The sequence below is a fragment of the Solanum dulcamara genome, chromosome 5, assembly GCF_947179165.1.
Source record: "Solanum dulcamara chromosome 5, daSolDulc1.2, whole genome shotgun sequence".
Classification (NCBI taxonomy): Eukaryota; Viridiplantae; Streptophyta; class Magnoliopsida; order Solanales; family Solanaceae; genus Solanum; species Solanum dulcamara.
This window is the reverse complement of record NC_077241.1, coordinates 74,139,455-74,159,599: the sequence shown is the minus strand read 5'-3', so window position 1 is coordinate 74,159,599 and position 20,145 is coordinate 74,139,455. Positions and strand designations below refer to the sequence as shown.

Here is a 20,145-nt window from a genome sequence, read left to right as displayed (position 1 = left end):
CTCAAATAAGTCATCATTAGTGATAGTATCCCCACATAATTTTAACATGGAACTTACCTTGTGGATAGCAAAATTATACTCTGTCACAGTTTTAAAATTTTGAAATCGAAGGTGTATCCAGTCATATCGGGCTTTTGGTAACATCGTAAGTTTTAGGTGGTGATATCGGTCCTTCAAACTAGTCCATAATTCAATAGGGTCTTTCACAGTTAAATATTCAATTTTTAATCTTTCATGAATATGATGACGGAAAAAAAATCATGGCATTTGCTTTATCTTGGCTGAATGCTTTATTTTCTTGTTTAATAGTATCACCAAGACCTTTAGCGTCAAGGTGAATTTCAGCATCAAGGATCCATGATAAATAATTTTTTTCGGAAAAAATGTCAAGTGCCACAAATTCAAGTTTTGATAAATTTGACATGATGACAACTGAGATAGAAATTAATTTAGAAAGAATAAAGACAACTAAAATTAAAATTTTTTAGTAAATATACCTGATATAGGAGTTAATTTATTTGAAAAAAATTAAAAATTCGTGCTGATAATGTGTATAAAATACACTAACTTAACAAAATAAGAAGAAGAGAGTAAAAAAAAAAAACAGAGGAGAATTTCGTATGTATCTATTTTTACATTTGAAAAGAGAAGACATTTTTATAGCCATCGCGAAGACTAAGTGCGCAACTTGCCCACTTTTAAGTGGGCCCACATGATAAGACTAATTCACTTGCTCCATAACAAGAGGGACCTCTTTTACATTTTACTAACCTCAAAAGAAACAAAATAAAAACTGAAAACCAGAGAGTATCACATGTAGCTTGTAAGATTCAGTATATTCCCCAAAATATTGAAACTTTTTGGGATTATATAGCAGTTGGCAGCTTATTCATCTTCACACGAGCCACCAGCCCACCACTCAAGTTTGAGAAATCCCATAAACATAATCAGAGCTGAAACAAGAAGAAAGACAAAATTCCATAACCATCAATAGGAACCCCTAAAAATCTGGACTTGTTGAGTCTACATTGAGCAATAATAGTATCAAAGATGCAATCTTTTTCCCCATTTTCCTATCTTTCTCTCTTCTTTCTCTTTACGACTTTGAGTAATCCCATTTTTCACACTTATTTTGGCATTTTGGGTGATTAAAGCTCAGTATTTTCTGTGTAGTGTTGCTTATGTTTTTATATCTTAATGCTCTTTCAGGTTTTGTGAAAACTGTCTTGACCCAAGATGGGTTTTGCTCTGCACCATCAATTCTTGATGCTGATGCCAATTCTCAGCCACTTTACTGGAAAGTTTCTAAGCCCACACTATCCGCTTCTCATCTTCAAGGTCAGTGCCTTGTTTGGCTCCATTATATAGTTTTGGAAACAAGAGAAAAGTGAATTCATCAAGTTCCTTTCTTTTGGTTGTTGAGAATTCATCAAGTTCATGTCTTTTAACCATAGCATTTCTTGAAATATTGTTCTTTCATACTAGTAGTCGTAGTATTATTCTGGGAGTTTCTTGTTATTCCATTTTTGTTACTATTTAATGTTTCCTGCATTTTGATTGTGCTATTATTTTGTTGTAGTGACTGTTCCTTTTCAGTATGTGTTGTCATGCTTTCTTTAGCATTTTATCTTGGCTTCTTCATCCCGTTGTTTTCTTTTTTTCGAACTGTTTTGTAATGCTTTTCCTCGAGCCGGGTCTATCCGAAACAGCCATTCTACCTCCCAAGGTAGGGGTAAGGTCTGCGTACACACTACCCTCCCCGACCTCACTTGTGTGACTACATTAGGTATGTTGTTGTTATATTTCTTGAATTATTGGATAAGTGCTTATTTCTTATACACTGAACAATATCTAGTCATGTAAAAATTGATTACAGGTAGCTTATATTAGACTTATGTGAATCTTATTTATCAAGTTCATGTCTTGTAACCATAGCATTTCTTGAAAAACTGGGTAAGTGTTTAATTCTTATACATTGAACAATATCAAGTTACTTACTGCCCCCAGGGCATTGGTCTAGTGGTAAGAGCACAATTCTTATACACTCAACATTATCAAGTTACTTACTGGCCCAGGACTTTGGTCTAGCGATAAGAGCGCAATTTGTGATGTGTGGGTTAGGCGCACATCATGGGTTTAAAACCTGCTGCAGACAAAAGCATGTTATTTGAACGGAGAAGGGTAGAGGAGCTCATTTTGCACCGAGCTTTGAACACATTAGCCAGTGGTCCTAGGGATTTCTCGGTTATTAAAAAAACCATATCAAGTTACTTCAAATTAGATTACAAATAAACTAAAATAGGCTAATGTGAAGGTTTTTATTGTCAATGAAATAACTTTTTGAGAAATATGTCAATGTATATAACTAAATGTTATTTGCTAATGGTGTGACAGGAAGAGGTTGTTGGATGCTATTTACTCTGCTTGTTTGATTGTCACCATGCTGTTCTATTCTCTTAGTGACCACACAATATATTGGGTGTCTTTTTGTTTGGGATATCTCTTAGCAACTATTTTCCAGTCTTGCAAATGTCATTGTGACAATGATGGTGTAGATGAAACTGAATTTGGTCTGTTAATTTAGTTATTTATTTATTCTTTGTTTGCTTGCAGACTTGCCGGGTTTTACTCGTAGTGTGTATAAGAAGGACCATGCTTTAATTACTCCTGAAAGCCATGTATTTAGCCCTCTGCCTGATTGGTATGCTTGGCCAACCATTTGCATTATCTGGTTGATAGACTGATAAATCTTGGTTGATTGATCATCTTAATCAATGTGCCAGGACAAATACTTTAGGTGCCTATCTAATCACACCAGCAATCGGCTCGCATTTTGTCATGTACTTAGCAAAGATGCAAGGTGTCTTCTTAATGCTCCGATATTGCTGCCATATTTTGCAGAATGATTAAGGAACAAGTTAATCTGCCATTTAAGCTTTTATATATATATATATATATGTTATTCAGTGGTTTGCTTTCCTATTAAGTCCAAAAGAGTCTGTGAGGATGGTGGGTGCATCTCTATTTATTTTATTTTTTAAAAGGAAAGAGCTTTCTGAGTGAAAAAAATTAAAAAGGGGAGCTGAGAATGTGGGTGCATCCCTATTCTCCAGTGGCGGAACTAGGAATCCTCAAAAGGGATTAAAAAACATGCAAGAATGCCACACCTAGGTTTTGTAGTTGTGATCTAAAGCAACTTTTGGATCCCCGTTGTCACTACATTCTAGGCTTCCTTTAAGTCAAGGGGATTCAAAATTTTTATATATATATATATATATATATAATTGTTCTTACCCTATTTGCACAAAATAATATTTTGGTAAAGGGGATTCAATTGAACCCCCTTCATTGAACTTAGCACCGCCACTGCTATTCTCCTAATTTAAGAGAAGTGACCATTCCAAAAAAAAATTAAATAAAAGAGGGAAAAAGTAATCAGAGAAAGTGCTGTGAAGACCAAGACAAAGGCTTCTAAAGTCTATTATATCCTATTTAAACTAACAAGAGTGCGAAGAATCTATAGGCACATCATGCTACAAACAGTAGTCTCTATCCTGAACTCCAAAATATGATGCCATGAAAATTCACATGGTGCATTCTGTAATTTCTCTATGGATGTTGGCTGTAATTATCTGCATTTTCTCCTCCTCGCAGAAAATTCCAAATCAGGGCTCCCTCCTAGTGATGTTGAAAGGTGGGAAGATTTTTGATGATTGTTTCTCTTTTCCAAAATTTCTTGACACACTTTATCTTAAGTTGCATATAATTTTATTTTTTTTACAATTACAGCCTCTTGTGCAACATTTTTCTAATTACTCTACTGTTTCTACAACCACACTACAAAACAAAAAGTTCTAGTACTTCCATTAGATAGTATTTCTAACTCTTGCAAAATCAGGTTCATATTTGTGGTCCAGGGAAATGCGGTTCTCACCAACATATCCGGGAATGTCCACAAACTGACAGTATGCCAGCTATACTTTTAGCCTGCAATTTCTTTTATTACTGTAAGGAAGTTTGTGAAGCTGCTGCTATGCATAACTGGTTTAATACCAGGCAGCCATCAATTTTGTGTATAATATGAGAAAACTGTACTTGCCTTTTACCTATTCGTGTCAGCAGATATTGATGTGTTGTGCAAAGGTGATTTAACTCGTAGTCATTAAGACTCCATTCAAATGTGAGTGCTATGCTTTAGATTTTGAGGCTATTCAGAGGAATTTGTTTGAGTATATAATGTGTTGTGTATTAAAGGCATCGAAAAAGGCTTATAGAGGTCTTGCACTACTCTGTCCGTTGCTTAATATTTTGGATCAGAGCGTAGATTCTTTAGTACCAAAGTAGGTAAAAAACCTGAGTTCATGTGTCAATTAGGATGCCATCCATATTTAGAATTTTGGTTATTGAAGATGAGACATGGTGATTTGTCGGTTTGGAGTCTATCTTAAACAATGAGTTCCTTCAATAAGCTGTTGTCTCCTTCGTGCTCTTGGTCCTAGCTTTCACATGGTATCAAAGACAATCTTTAACAATCCCATTCTCAAACTCATAAGGCCCCATTAAATCACAAGTCGAAGCATCAACTCTGGAATCAGTTTACACGTGTTGGAAGATGTTGAGTTCAATGGTGTCCCAATTGGGGCGTATAAGGACATTCGAAAGAATTTTATATAGGTCTTAGTCTACTCTATTCATTACTTGAGATTTAATGTTGGTGTTCAGATTCTTCAAAACTTTATTATTCTATCTCACCTTAACATCTTTCAATCAATAAGCAGATCCACCTGCCTCTTCCTCCGTGAGACATCTTGAGTGAAACTTATATACTTCTTATGCTTTCTAACTTTAAATGCAGGTTGATTCATATGCTTATCTGCCTCCCAATTTGGATCACACAGTAGAAACTGATGCAGCTGCTACTCTTATTGTATTTGAAAGGAGGTCAGTCTTTTATTTCATGGTACCTCATGTTGGTATCATTCTGTACTCGAACTGACTTTTGGCATCATAACAACATGCATTATTTTTCTAACATCTAGTTTTGATTACCAAGTTTCTTGTCTATTTAAGTTTTAAATGCTCAAAGTCTTTGTTTTAGGTATTCTGGTTTGGCAAATCATGTTACTGAGCAAATTGTTGGTTCAACAGACAAGCAGCCCCTTCTTGAAACTCCTGGCGAGGTACCCTTTTTCTCAACTCTACTTCTCTAAAATACAAATTGATTCCCTTATTTGAACTATATAGTTCTGTTTCTTTTTCCCCACTGTTCAAAATCTAACATTCAAATCCCTCACAGAGAAAGGAGGTTTCCTTTTCCTTATTGTTTTAGAGTTTTGGTTTTCATTTGACATAGAGTATGATAACATCCTTTCTGTTTCCATTTACTTTTCTGTTGCCAGATTTTTGAGCTAAGGAAGCTTCTTCCAACATCTTTAGCGTATGATTTCAATATACACGTGAGTTCTACCACTTATCTGTGGCTATTTCTTCCCATTATCTATCTAATTTACTCTACTCTGGATATGTTTTAAATCTGAATTCTGAAATATGAGTTTGTATAGAATTGGTAGAATTGGCTAATTTAAAACTTCTGCAAATCAGTGAAGATTTTGCTTAAATGTCAATGAGGTTCCTTAACGCTGGCTGAAAGGGTATACAAAGTATTTTTTAACCCACAGGCAAACTAATATTTTATATATATAGAACTAAAGGTATACAATAGTCTAACTTTGTTCTTGTGCATTTTCCTAAATTCTTCGTTACCTTTTATTTCTGACACATATTTCTGGCTGCGGAAGATCATGGATTTTCAACCAGGAGAATTCCTCAATGTCAAGGTATGTTTCCTCTAGAATTGCATCTGTTCCTTTCATTGGTTTTCCTAGTTCAGTCACATTGAACATCACCAAGGGCTTGATCTGTGTTAAAAAGAAGACAAAAGTTTTTTAAGATTGCCTGTAACCATATTCTCAGTTACCATTCTCAATAAAAAAACAAAAAAAAAAACAATATTCTGCAGCATAAGTCATTAGTTTAGAGATTAACTGACATCTGCTTGTTCTTCACAATATACTTGAGAATTGATTTATTTTTTCACTTGCAATTACTTCAAGTTTGTATATTACTGGCTGGATTGCAGGAAGTTCATTATAACCAGCATGGTTTGCTGCTGTTGGAGGGGCAAGGCATTTATCGACTAGGTGATAGCTGGTATGAATCAAACTCTATATATTGAGCTGGATTTGATAATATGTCCTGGAATCATTTACTTGTGTGCCTTGCACTATGGCTCGTAGAAAGATAAAATGTATTGACAAAAAGTATTTCTTTAACAACGGAAGTTCGTGAGCTTAAAAGTGGGAAGTTATCTGCATAGTGCGTGTCAGTTTAACTTTATAGATGCCTAATTATGACTTCTTTCCAATTTTCAGTGCCTTTGAGTGCTATCCTTGGGCCATCAACATTTGGTAGTTTAAATGTAAAACCTAAGATCTGCAGATGATTGAAAAATTTGTTTCCCCTTGAGATATTAACTTCAAGAATTAGCACCCTCTTAGTCTACTGTTATTTACCCAGGCAAGCAGATACTCGACATGAGATATCCAATTAAACACCCCTTTCCGTGCTAACACTATCTCAGTCTCTTCATTTTTCACGGTATAGGACTTTTCCAGCCTCTTAAGATCCATGAGTTAGTCACTGTTTGCCTTGATTCGTCAAAGTCTTTGATCTTACTTTCCCTTGAAGACAAATCTCTGAATTATTTTAGGAATGAAAAGAATGAAAGATTACTTACTCTCCATGTACTCTGGAATAGATTTCTTACTTTAATCCATACACTTCATAAGCCTTCTAAAACCATGCTCTAACATTCTCCCATTTCCTTTTGGATTATAGGTACCCAATTCAAGCTGGTGATGCTATTTGGATGCCACCATTTGTGCCTCAGTGGTAAGTGTGAGATGCACGATCTTTGTACTGCAAGTATGTGAAAGCATATCTTAGTGATATCTTTGCTCTTTCTTTCAGGTATGCTGCGCTGGGCAAGACGCGTTCACGCTACTTGTTATATAAGGATGTAAATAGGAATCCACTGTGGTGACATTCAACTTTTCTGAGTATGGTTCAAACAGCATGATTTCAACAATGCTGAGCAATGTCACCCTTTTTGATGGTGGCCGAGTCTAATGTGTATTTTATGATTGCTTAATAGAAAACAATCATCTGTCATCGTCAGCTTTGTCAGAATGAGGACGAAAGAAATAACTTAAACATTGCTAGATATGTTACTCTTGCCTGCTTTATTATGCTTGCATGTTACCTTAGTATGAGAAGGGCAATGTGAAAATGATATTTCCATCTTTTTTCAGTTTCTAGAAGGGCAATGTGAGAATGATATTTCCATCTTTTTTCAGTTTCTATAACAGATGCTCCCTCCATTTCAATTTGGGTCCTGATTCAAAATACGAGAGTCAAACAAACCAAATTTTGCTCTGAAATTGGAACATAGAGTCTTCGATATTTTTGAAATAAAATTCACGTTTACAAACTACATAAAAAGTACTATAAGTCATAATCGTTAACACCTCAAAAGTGTTTGAACTCTCCAAATAGCAGGATCATTCGACCCCCATTAAATACAACATTAAAACGAAGGGTAGAAAAGAAAGAGGGGACTAACTTCAAGCAGCAAAACAACAAAATTTGGCTTAAATCTAACTCCATATTACTTGATTCATGGTTCACGTATAAAGAGTCCACAAAGTTTCTCAAATCCAGTGTATAATGTTTATTTAGCATCACAACATGACCTTTAGTAGTCCAAAAATGACCTTATCATTAAACTTAGTTATGTAATCCAACCAAATATTCGAAGTAATGAAACTAGTTCCAACTGGATCAATGATAATTGCACAGGAACTGAAATGTCTTCTGAAACCAGCTGACATGACAAGCATTCAAGTGTAACCAGACACTCTTCCTATGAGACCTGCTCGACATGAGGCATCTGCATGAAGAGAAACTCAAAGGATTTCCCTGATTTCTCAAACTCAAGCATGCTAAGAGCAACTTCACAACTTTGTGAGACAATAGGCTCGGGATCCTTGGAAAAATCCACAAGAAGAGCAAGACATTCAGCATCTGCTATAGAACCAAGAGCTTCAGCTGCTTCATGTCTAACCATTGGATGCTCATTGACATCTTTAAGAGTCATAGACAGAGCATCTGAAGCCCTTTTGTTCTGCAATTGACCCAATACATAAGCAACCTCATGCCTTAGTAGAGCACTCTTTGAACCTAGAGATTCAATAATTGCAGAAATAGCTTCCTCTCCTCCATTGTTTCTTAGAGCAAAAAGAGCAGCATAGCGTTCATACATGCCCTTTTCTTCACTCAAAAGAACTTCCCTCAAGTCCTCAACAGAGGAATAAGAAGCAGGAGCAGCAGGGTCCACTGACAGGAAGGGTGACGGCGCCATTGTTGAGGAGACATCACCAGTTCCTACATTTTTCAGCTCTTTGATTCGACTAAGAGCCAGTTCACATGTCTCTCGGACCTCTTGGGCTGGATCTGAAGACAAACTTCTTTCTAGAAGTGAAATATTACTTTCTATGCCAATTGCACCAAGTGCTTCTGCAGCCTCATGCCGAACAATTGGATGCAAGGAGAAATCAAATAGAACTCCTTCTAGAGCAGGAATGGCATCAGCATCTTGCATTTGACCCAATGCAAATGCAGCCTCATGTGCCAAGAGATTTGAGGGGTCCCTTGTTGCATTGATAAGGGCATTTCGTGGACCTGATCCCCGAAGGTTCCTTAGAGAGAACAGAGCTCTGAAACGCTCTGAAATCGGCTGGTTTTTGTCCAGCAATCTGTCACATAGAAACTTCTCCATCTCCGGAGAGACTTTAAAAGAATTTTTTGGATGATCATCTTGGCCCTCCACTCCAACTACATTTCCAATCTCACCAACTGTGACCTCCATGTATATACGGCTAAGACGGAGTCCGGATTCAATGTTGGAGAACTTCGCCGGAATAATGCTGGCACTCTAGCAAAATTTTCCCGAGTCCCCTTCGACAGATTTATGGCAGGCGCAGGGAAGTAATATTACTAAACCAAATTTAGATCTTGAAACAATTTCTTTATCACTCGGATGTCAACATTAACATAATCTTGATCCCTGCAATTGAAAAAATGCATTCAGATGTAAGGAACTAAGTTGCTTTCATTCTTGATATGAAGAATGGATAGATATGAGCATAGAAGAGCAAACATTTTATAGAAGTGAAAGAAAAATTGAATCCTACTTCACAATAGTCTTACCAACCACCTCTCTCACATTTCCGTTTGGATCCGGTAACTTATCAAGGAGCCAATTTTGAATGTTTCTCCTACTTCTAAGATACCTCATATTTGCAGTAGCAATAATTGACATGCATATGAAAAAATTCACTTTTTCCCGCAGTAGAATAACTATAACAATCTCATCTCTATTCAGTTTTACTTTCTGTTAACAAATTGAAGGACACAAATCTCATTCAGAAAATAAAGCATCAAATTGTGAAATCGAACAAAAAAACTACCAATAGAGAAGCAATTGTCGTAAGAGAAAGGCAGACCTTTGATATCATCAGCTCTTCCGGCGAACTCTCGATTGAGATTTAGGGTTAGGGTTTGATTTGGGGGAAAAAGTTCTTTTTGTTTGGAATGGAAGCACGTGATTAGATTCTGTTCCTTTTTTAACGCCGTCTCAGTTAGACTTGGACTGTGTCTCATAGTTGGGGACCATTAGTGCTCTAAATTTAAAGAATAAGGATACAACAACAACATCCCACCATGTGGGTTCTGAGGTAGAGGGTATGCAGACCTAACCCCATTTTTGAAAGATAAGCGGTTGTTTCTGAAAGACTCCGGTTTAAGAAAGAAGAACAAGAGAGGAAAAACAAAAAAACAAAATATATGTCAGATAGAATCAAGCATATCGAAAATAATATAAAAATATGAATGATGAAAGCGAGAAAGTCACGGACAGACCTACATCAACACTATGTAATGGTAACATATGATAAAAAATGTGAACATATCCTTGAATAGTGATCTTTGTAAACAAAAGATTGGTTTTTTTCTTTTCCTTTGTTCTTTTCAATCCAAAATTTGATTATCCCAATCCAAAAGACGGTACTCAAACCTATAAAAATAGTTGTCATTAACTTTGAAGTTTGAAAATAACACTAATTTTTTTCACTTCGTTCCTTAAGATGAATATATCCACAAATTGATTACCAATAGTCACTCAAAACAACCGGCGAAATAAAAACATTAAACTACAAATTAACTTCTAAAATCACCCAAAAAGCAATAAATTTGGATATAAAACTTAAATTTTACAGTGATAAATCAAAAAATGAAAATATTGAAAGACAATTGACAACAGTACCATTGAGATATTTTAAGGAGAGGGATTAGGGTTTTGGGGAAAGATAGAGAGATGAGAATCAATATAGAGAGGGCGGAAGATGGAGGAGATCTTACAATTCAGTTTGTTTTAAAAAGATCACCGATAGGTCGCCGGGGATTGAGATAAATATGGAGCAAAGCCTTCGCCGCCGATGAAAAAAGCTGTTCGGTCAAGTGTGAAACTCGAATGAATAAGGATGATTTTAGTATTGTGCTCCAACTTTGAATGTGCAAACGTATCACTTAAAATTTGTAAAAGTTGAATAAGTAGAAATACACGTCATTCGTATCATATTATGCATCAATTCTAGTGTATTCATCTAAATTGACACATAAAATATCACGTAAAACACAAATTGTCATGTAGAATACCTCATAGAAATATTATATGAAAAAAGATCTTCTTGAGTTTAAAGGCGAATTCATCTGCTTGTTGATTAGAGTTATGCATAGGTAATTAGACATGTTAATTATGTAGAAATTAATTATACAAAATTTAGTTATTTATATATTTAGTTTTTATTTATCAGTTATTTCATTTTTTTCCTGCATATTTTATTTATGTAGGATTTTAAAATAATAACTAAACACCATATTCAATATGCTGAATTTTATATAACTAAAAAAACTACCAAACATAATACTATTAGCTATATAGTAATTTTCATTGTAGATGAATAGCTCATTTTCTAATTAGCAATCAAAGAACCGCGTAAGACTATGTAAAAGTTTTTTTTTTTGGTTTCCCATTCGCTATCTGATATTCATATTGGAGCCAGACTAAATTTGGATTTGCGTCGAAAAGTCTCACATTAATGTAAAACGCTTCCTAACAAAAATGACTTCCTAACAAAGTCTTTTTTCATTGTGAATTAATGAAAAAATTAATTTGAAAAAAAATAAAAAAAAAATTCATTTATTTCTCACTGAATAATACATGATGACAAACAAATTTCATTAAAATATTAAAAAGCTTTCTAATTTTATTTTATATAAAAATAATATTTATTTTTTTCTCACAAATTCAATCAAAAAAATCCATGAAACTATCAGATATTTTTTAGTGGAACGTTCTTCAAAAGCCTTTTCCCAAAAATTGTCTAAACGGCTCCAATAAGTTTCAAAAGCCAAAATGAGAAGTTAGGGTTTTATTCTCTTTCTCAAATGTCTTCTACTTCATTACTAATGTACATTCCTTCCGTTTTATTTTATTTGATTGGTTTTAATTTGATATGAAGTTTAAAAAACAGTAATTTTTTTAAAAAAATTTGTGACCAATCTTAAATTAAAAATACATCAAATATATCAAAATGTTTTTTAATTATATAGTTTTGATTCTTCAATTTATCATGTGAAAAATTGAAATCAAAAATCTAATTGTTAAAATGGAAGTTGAGACATTCTTTTTAAGCGAATTGACTTAAAAAAAAAAAAAAAGACAAACAAGTAACTCGATAAGATTGCTTCTATTTGAACCAATATTTTTGGGAATTATGCTAACTTTGGAATCAATTCAATGGAAAATGAATTTTTCATAATAATCTTTCCTACATAATAAAATATAGTAGGTAAATATGTTTTCATTTTCTATGAGTAGGAAGGTGTTATATAGTATGGTTGATAAAATTCCACGTGGCAACCAGCTAGCCCAGGAATGAACCAATGGTGTCCGGCGAATAAATTTTTGCCCCCTCCCTTTGGCTTCATTTTATCGTTTTTATTTTCTTCTAAAAGATCAAACTTATATTAAAACTTTAAGACAGTACAAGGGAATTATTGGTGCCATTACAGGGATACAACATATTATTCATCACTTGATGTATTCTAGAGTTCGAACTACATGGATCTTGGCTCGTGACAGAAGTGACGATTACAAAAAATATCCAGTGTGTTAAAGTTGTAGGGTGGAGGATTATAAAAATATCGGTTACAAAAATTTGATACAAGAAGCTTGTTGTCTAAAACAGCCTTGTTCGTGGTTCGAATAGTTGGGACTTCTCTCTGATCAGCACGTCGAAAAATGGAAATATTGGTTATTTGAAAACATTATCTCTTATTTAAAAGGATTTAACTTTAAACTGGTTTTTTCCTCCCTTAAATTAAACTAGATAATAATTATTATTTTTTAATTTTTTACTCGATATTTGATACTTGATTTATGTTATGATTTATCCGAATCCGTGTCACATGAGCCTCATTAAAGGAATGATGTTGCCTATAAAAAAATTTCTTCTCCTTACAAGAATAAATTGTGAAATCTTTAATTAAGATCGGAAATTTTTTATTCATTCCAACATAAATGAAATTTTGTACGGTACCCATAGGCGGAGCTAAAAACGGATGTACTGATATCCATATTCTTATAATTGAAGGCATAAATATGTAACTGGATATCTTTTGAATCTTTTTTTAGAAATAAAAATATTGTGCAACCGTTTAGACAATATTTGAGTTTATGAATTGGCGGTACTCATTTTAAGTGTGTATATATATATATATATCATAGCATGTCTAGTGGCTTTATTTTGAAATAGAGGAAAAAACGGTTTTAGTCCTTGTGTTATTGTATAATTTTAGTTTTAGTTTTTGTGTTATTTGACTATGCACATTTAACCTTCATTTATTTGAAGTGTGTGATTTTAATCCTTGAAGTTAACAATATTTAACTATTTAATAGAATGATTATTTGATAATATATAAAATAAAATAAAATAAAGGGTTGGTGATTTTAAATGCATGAAGAATTATGTATATAAATTAAAATTATATTCTATTCATTAGCTCCATTTTATTCAAATGCTCTATGCTCTGTTTTTTATTTGTTAGCGACTCGTTCTTTCTCTTTTTTTCAATGATTAGTAATCAAGGTCAAATATGATTACATCTGAGGGTTTAGTAGGTGGCATGCTCCTTAAAACTATCAATGGTGACCTAAGAACTTTCACTCTTTAAAAAAATTAACATTTAATTTTTTTTACCCACATAATTCTTCAAGCATTTAGAATCACCAACACTTCAGTTTGTTTTATTTTATTTTATATATTTCAAAATAATTATTTTGATAAATAATTTAACTTTTGTTAACTTCAAGGATCAAAATCGCCCACTTCAACTAATTAAAGGTTAAATGTGCATAGTCAAATAATATAGAAACTAAAACTAAAATTATGTAATAACACATGGACTAAAAACCACTATTTCCTCTTTTGAAATATATAATACACCCTTTTGGAGTGATAACAGATTCATCTAAGGTAAATGATATTAATAGGAGGATAATTAAACGTTTATTTATATTCGATTTATACTAAATTTATAATAGCATGATATGTGTCTTTTATCACCTAACAATGGTTAGCTAATACGAATTTCATCCCACGTATTACTTAACCATAATAAAACATATTACTTTGACGTAAACATTAAATATAAATAATTTTTTAGAGATCTTAATTGGGATAATAATTAGCTTTAGCCTTTAAGGAGGTCAAGTACCCTACGAATAAGCGGGAAGTTTGATGATAGTAGTCCTCTCTTTATTTTAATGTATATGATACTGTTTCACTTGACATAAAATTTAAAAAGCAAAACTTTGGAAAATTCTAATCTAAATCACTTCTTGACCGTTTGTATAGTTATAAAACACTTCATTAAGCATAAAATAAAAAAAAATTAAAATTAAATTATTTCTAATTATAAAAAAATAACTTTTTTAAATGTCAATTAAAAAGAAAAGTATGCGACAAAAATTGAGATAGAGAGTATTGTTTAAGTTGAAATTCAATTGTCATTTTCTAGATTTCTAGTCGAGGAAGAAGATAAATTTCTAGATTTGGTTTCAAGATTTGTCAAATTTGTACTGTTTCAATCAACAGGAGAACAAATGGATCATGCAATCATGATGATAGAGTCTAGTCAACTAATTTCTGTCCTTAGTTAATACTTATATCCCACAAAAGTTATTGGGAAATAAAAGAGAGGATATTTTGATTTTTCATTAGATATTTGATTTTTATAGCGAAGTCCTCATTAATTAAGACTTTGTCGTATAGGAAAAGGGCGTCTTTCAACCCAAACTTTAGGTAATACTATTAGGTATCATTTGATATATGAGATAAGTATAATAATTTTGAGATAAAATTTGAAATTAACTTTATCTCATATTTGACGTAAGATATTAGCTAATCTCACAACTATTTTATCCCACTATTCATATTAAAATAATAAATTATTATCTCATATAAAAAAATAAAATAAAATAATCTCATCAAATATCTCAATCCTCATACCAATAATGCCATGATCCAAATAAAAAAGATTTTGTCATGTACAAGTACAACAAGGGTAATGCTGAAAAGGGTCCAATTTTTATTTTTTGGCCTCAATTGACTCTTATATAAGTGGAATGCTCTGAGCCGTGAACTTGATGTTATAGTTGTAAAAGTTTTCTTTTAGAGGAAAATTTTATGCAATCAGTTAGTTAAAGTGGCAATCCAAATGTGATGTGATGTTAATTTGTCACTCTGACTTAACTCCCAATTTTGGCTTTAGCACATGATATATTCGTTAAAAAAATATAATTAAAAATGTATTTTACAAACTAAATTTATTAATGATGCTTTAGAAAAAAATAATCTATTAATTCACTAAAATGAACTAATAAAATGACAAATTTATTTTTGATATAAGAATAAAATAAAATAAAACGAAGGAAATAATTAGAACATGTGATTCACTAGTTTTCTCATTCAATCGGGCCAGAAATTTTGGCAAGTTGTCCAGCAAGGATAGTTGTTTAGTACTAGTAAATAATATTATTGTGTTATAAATTAACTTACTTGACAATTTTGTAAAGGAAGAAGAACAAGAGAGTAATATAGAAAGTATTAATAGAGAGAGTAGTAATATAGAGAGAGTAATAGTAATTCTCTTCTTTTATATGTTTTGTGTATTTTTACATTGAAGTTTAAGACTATATTTATAGCCATATTTACAAGTGGAGGAAAATGTTAGTGGCAATTTACCCACTTAAAAAGTAAATGGACTATCCACCATTTTAAGTGGACAACCATTTTACTTGGTTGATAATACTCCCCCTTGGATGTCCACGAGAAATGTGCCTCGTTAAAACCTTATTAGGAAAAACCCAGTGGGAAAAAGCCTAATGAAGGAAAAAGAGTACACATATCTGATAATACGCCTTGAGTGCTGCCTCATTAAAAACCTTATCAGGAAAACCCAGTGGGACAAAACCTTGACTAAGGGAAAAAGAGTACAGCGCGTATTTTGCTCCCCCTGATGAAAATATCACTTAATATCTCGAAGACGACGCATTCCAATTTTGTATCTCATTTTCTCAAAGGTTGAAGTTGGCAATGCTTTGGTGAACATATCCGCCAAATTGTCACTTGAACGAATTTGTTGGACATCTATTTCACCCTTCTTTTGAAGATCATGAGTGAAAAAGAATTTTGGTGAAATATGTTTTGTTCTGTCTCCTTTGATGTATCCTCCCTTCAGTTGAGCTATACATGCAACATTGTCTTCATACAATATTGTTGGAGCGTCTTTTGTCAAAGAAAGACCACATGTTTCTTGAATGTGTTCAGTTATTGATCTTAACCAAACACATTCTCGACTTGCTTCATGAATGGCTATTATCTCTGCATGATTTGAGGAAGTGGCAACCATAGTTTGCTTTGTTGAACGCCATGATATAGCTGTACCACCACATGTAAATAAATAGCCTGTTTGCGATCGACCTTTATGGGGATCAGATAAATATCCCGCATCTGCATAACCGATCAATTGTGACATGGAATCATTTGAGTAAAACAATCCCATATCAATGGTACCTCGAAGGTATCTGAATATATGCTTAATTCCATTCCAGTGTCTGCGTGTTGGTGAAGAACTAAATCTTGCTAACAAGTTTACTGAGAAAGCTATATCTGGTCTAGAATTGTTGGCAAGATACATTAATGCACCAATTGCACTAAGGTATGGTATTTCAGCACCAATAAGTTCTTCATCATTTTCATAAGGCCGAAACGGATCTGTATTAATATCAAGAGATCTCACAACCATTGGAGTACTCAATGGGTGTGCTTTATCCATATAAAATCTCTTTAAAATATTTTCAGTATATGTTGACTGATGGACAAATATCCCATTTGTAAAATGTTCAATTTGTAGACCAAGACAAAATTTTGTCTTTCCAAGGTCTTTCATTTCAAACTCCTTTTTCAGGCATTTTACTGCCTTTGAAAGTTCTTCCGGAGTTCCAATAATATTCAAATCATCAACATATACTGCTATTATGACAAATTCAGATTTAGACCTTCTCATAAAGACACAAGGGCAAATTAGATCATTTTTATATCCTCCTTTTAGCAAATATTCGCTAAGACGATTGTACCACATTCGCCCTGATTGTTTCAACCCGTACAAGGATTTCTGAAGCTTTATTGAACAATTTTCTCGAGAATCCTTGTATGCTTCAGGCACTTTGAACCCTTCGGGAATTTTCATAAAAATGTCGTGGTCCAATGAGCCATATAAATAGGCAGTGACCACGTCCATTAAGTGCATTTCAAGCTTTTCATGAACTGCCAAATTCATTAGATACCTGAAAGTAATTGCATCCACCACAGGAGAATATGTTTCCATATAGTCAATGCCAGGTCTTTGCGAAAAACCTTGGGCTACAAGTCGTGCTTTATATCTTACGACTTCACCCTTTTCATTTCGTTTACGCACAAAAACCCATTTGTGCCCTACTGGCTTGACACCTTCAGGTGTTCGAACTATTGATCCGAAAACTTCACGTTTTTCAAGTGAAGTTAACTCTGCTTGAATTGCATCCTTCCATCTTGGCCAATCATTTCTCTGTCTGCATTCATCGACAGATTTTGGTTCAAGATCCTTATCTTGTTGCATTATTTCAATGGCAACATTATAAGCAAAAATATTATCAACCACAATATCATTTCGGTTCCACCGTTTTCCTGTCGAGACATAACTTATTGAGATTTCTTCATTCTCATTATTTTCAGGTACTTGGACCTCCTCGGTGGTATCACCATTTGTTGTGTCTCTGGGCTCTTCTTGAGCACTCGCCTCCAAATTATGATCATCTTGATCATTTATTCCTTTCCTTTTTCGAGGATTTTTATCTTTGGAACCAAATGGTCTTCCACGTTTTAAGCGTGGTCTAGACTCATTTGCCTGAATAAGTTGTCCTACCGGGACATCAACTCGAACTTGAGCATTAGCAGCTGGGATATGCGATTTAGTAACCCGTGGAAGGTTAGTAAATGCATCCGGCAGTTGATTTGCAATATTCTGCAAATAAATCATCTTTTGAACTTCTTGCTCACATTGATTTGTTCGAGGATCTAAATGAGATAGTGACAATGAATTCCAATCTATCTCATTTTTCAACTGCTTATGTTCTCCCCCTAATGTTGGGTATACTGATTCATCAAAATGACAATCAGCGAATTTTGCCGTAAATAAATCTCCAGTCATAGGTTCCAGATATTTTATAATAGAAGGAGATTCATACCCAACATATATTCCCAACCTTCTTTGGGGACCCATCTTTGTGCGGTGCGGTGGAGCAATTGGGACATATACCGCACATCCAAATATTCTAAGATGGGATATATTTGGCTCCCTTCCAAATGCCAACTGTAATGGGGAAAATTCATGATAATTTGTTGGCCTTACGCGCACAAGTGCTGCTGCATGCAAAATAGCATGCCCCCATACTGAAATAGGAAGTTTTGTCCTCATTAGCAATGGTCTAGCTATCCATTGGAGGCATTTAATCAATGATTCTGCTAGACCATTTTGAGTATGTACATGAGCGACCGGATGCTCAACTTTTATTCCAATCGACATACAATAATCATTAAATGATTGAGATGTGAATTCACCAGCATTATCAAGACGAATTATCTTTATTGCATAATCTGGAAATTGTGCTCTTAACCTTATAATTTGAGCTAACAATCTCGCAAAAGCCATGTTGCGAGTTGATAATAAGCACACATGTGACCATCTTGTAGATGCATCTATCAAGACCATATAATATTTAAATGGTCCACATGAAGGGTGAATTGGCCCACATATATCACCCTGTATACGTTCCAGAAACGCAGGGGATTCAATCCCAACCTTAGTTGCTGATGGTTTGATAATCAGTTTTCCTTGTGAACAAGCAACACAAGAGAATTCCTTAGATTGAAGAATTTTCTGATTCTTCAAAGTGTGTCCATGTGAATTCTCAATAATTCTGCGCATCATATTATAACCGGGATGGCCCAACCGGTCATGCCAAATGATAAAATCATTAGAATCAGTAAACCTTTTGTTTACAATGGCATGTGATTCAACAGTACCAATATTTGTATGGTACAACCCAGAAGAAAGTGCAGGTAATTTTTCGTGCACAATTTTCTTCTCCATATTTATTGTAGTAATATAAAGGTATTCAACATTTCCTTCATTTGCAGTCTCAATATGATAGCCATTTTGGCGAATAACCTTGAAACTTAACAAGTTACTTTGAGACTTACTACAATATAATGCATTATCAATTACCAATATCGTTCCTCCAGGTAGTAATAAGGCTGCTTTTCCAGAGCCTTCAATTAATTTTGTACTACCAGATATTGTATTGACATAGACCTTTTTCATAATCAAATGACAAAAATATTTCTTTTCTTTTAATATCGTATGAGTTGTGGCACTATCCAAAATGCACATATCTCCATTATTCATCTTGAATCCAATTGAAGACTGATAAATTTATTTATCTTCATAAAATAAAAATGCATTGTAAGAAATAAAATAAGTAACAATTTTGCTAGAAAAACATAAGTCCCTTTTTCTTTTTTTTTTAAAGTTAAATTATGGTAATTTAGAATTTAAAAAATTATATGATTCAATTATGATGAATGTTACAATAATTTAGTTTATGGAATTATATACTTATTAACCTTAAATAAATATTATACACAAGTATTAAAAACAAATATATTATAAAATATTAATATAATATTATTTATCATGTATAGATAATTTGTTTATTGACAAAAATAATACAATCATTATATATTATTAATGTCTAAAACATTAACAAGAATAAACAGTTAGTATAATGACATTAAATAAGGCGAATATTATTTTTAGTAACAATATGATATTAAGATTAAATAATAGCACACTAATAGTAATTAATTACAACATTGTAAAATAGCACAATTTAATAAACAATATACAATTATCATAAAAATGTGACCTTGATTATTTATTTTTTTCTTCAAATACATAAACGTAAAAACACAATAATTCGAAGTACATGATAACATATTGAAAAACATGAAATTAAACATCAATTAAGATCCTTAAAAAAATCTTCAACCTCCAAATGAGTAATATCATTGAGGTCATTAAAATCATCATCCCTTAAGGCCAGATTTGTTTCAATATTATCATTATTCAAAGGCCTTGCCTCAACATTATTTTCGAACGCCAAGTGTGACTCTATCCGAGCATTAGAAGAAGAGGCACCACCTCTATTTGCCTTTCTTTTAAAAGAATTTTGATAAAGTCTTACAAAATGCTCAGGCGTCCGACATTCATTTTTTCAGTGGCCTTTCATGCCACAACGATGAC

At 33.3% G+C, this 20,145-nt stretch overlaps 2 protein-coding genes across 3 annotated transcripts; one reads left to right on the top strand and one right to left on the bottom strand.

The window, feature by feature from the left end:
• Window positions 1–759: 759 nt before the first annotated feature.
• On the top strand, window positions 760–7,379 carry LOC129889779 ((S)-ureidoglycine aminohydrolase). The gene is made up of 13 exons (XM_055965228.1): window positions 760–1,108; window positions 1,210–1,338; window positions 2,614–2,701; window positions 2,784–2,860; window positions 3,655–3,694; window positions 3,899–3,965; window positions 4,856–4,941; window positions 5,099–5,180; window positions 5,400–5,456; window positions 5,799–5,837; window positions 6,140–6,210; window positions 6,898–6,951; window positions 7,030–7,379. Exons 1-13 carry the CDS (start codon window positions 1,051–1,053, stop codon window positions 7,100–7,102), a joined length of 921 nt encoding a protein of 306 aa, XP_055821203.1. The 5' UTR covers window positions 760–1,050; the 3' UTR covers window positions 7,103–7,379.
• A 334-nt stretch (window positions 7,380–7,713) lies between these two features.
• On the bottom strand, window positions 7,714–9,931 carry LOC129889778 (deoxyhypusine hydroxylase-B). Of its 2 annotated transcripts, none has more exons than XM_055965227.1 (2): window positions 9,588–9,931; window positions 7,714–9,184 (listed from the first exon to the last, which is right to left on the bottom strand). In XM_055965227.1, the coding sequence occupies exon 2, from the start codon at window positions 8,984–8,986 to the stop codon at window positions 7,982–7,984; it is 1,005 nt and encodes a 334-aa protein (XP_055821202.1). In that variant the 5' UTR covers window positions 8,987–9,184; window positions 9,588–9,931; the 3' UTR covers window positions 7,714–7,981. The 2 variants fall into 2 exon arrangements, with proteins under 2 accessions (XP_055821202.1, XP_055821201.1); XM_055965226.1 differs by having other exon boundaries at window positions 9,624–9,931.
• Window positions 9,932–20,145: the final 10,214 nt, after the last annotated feature.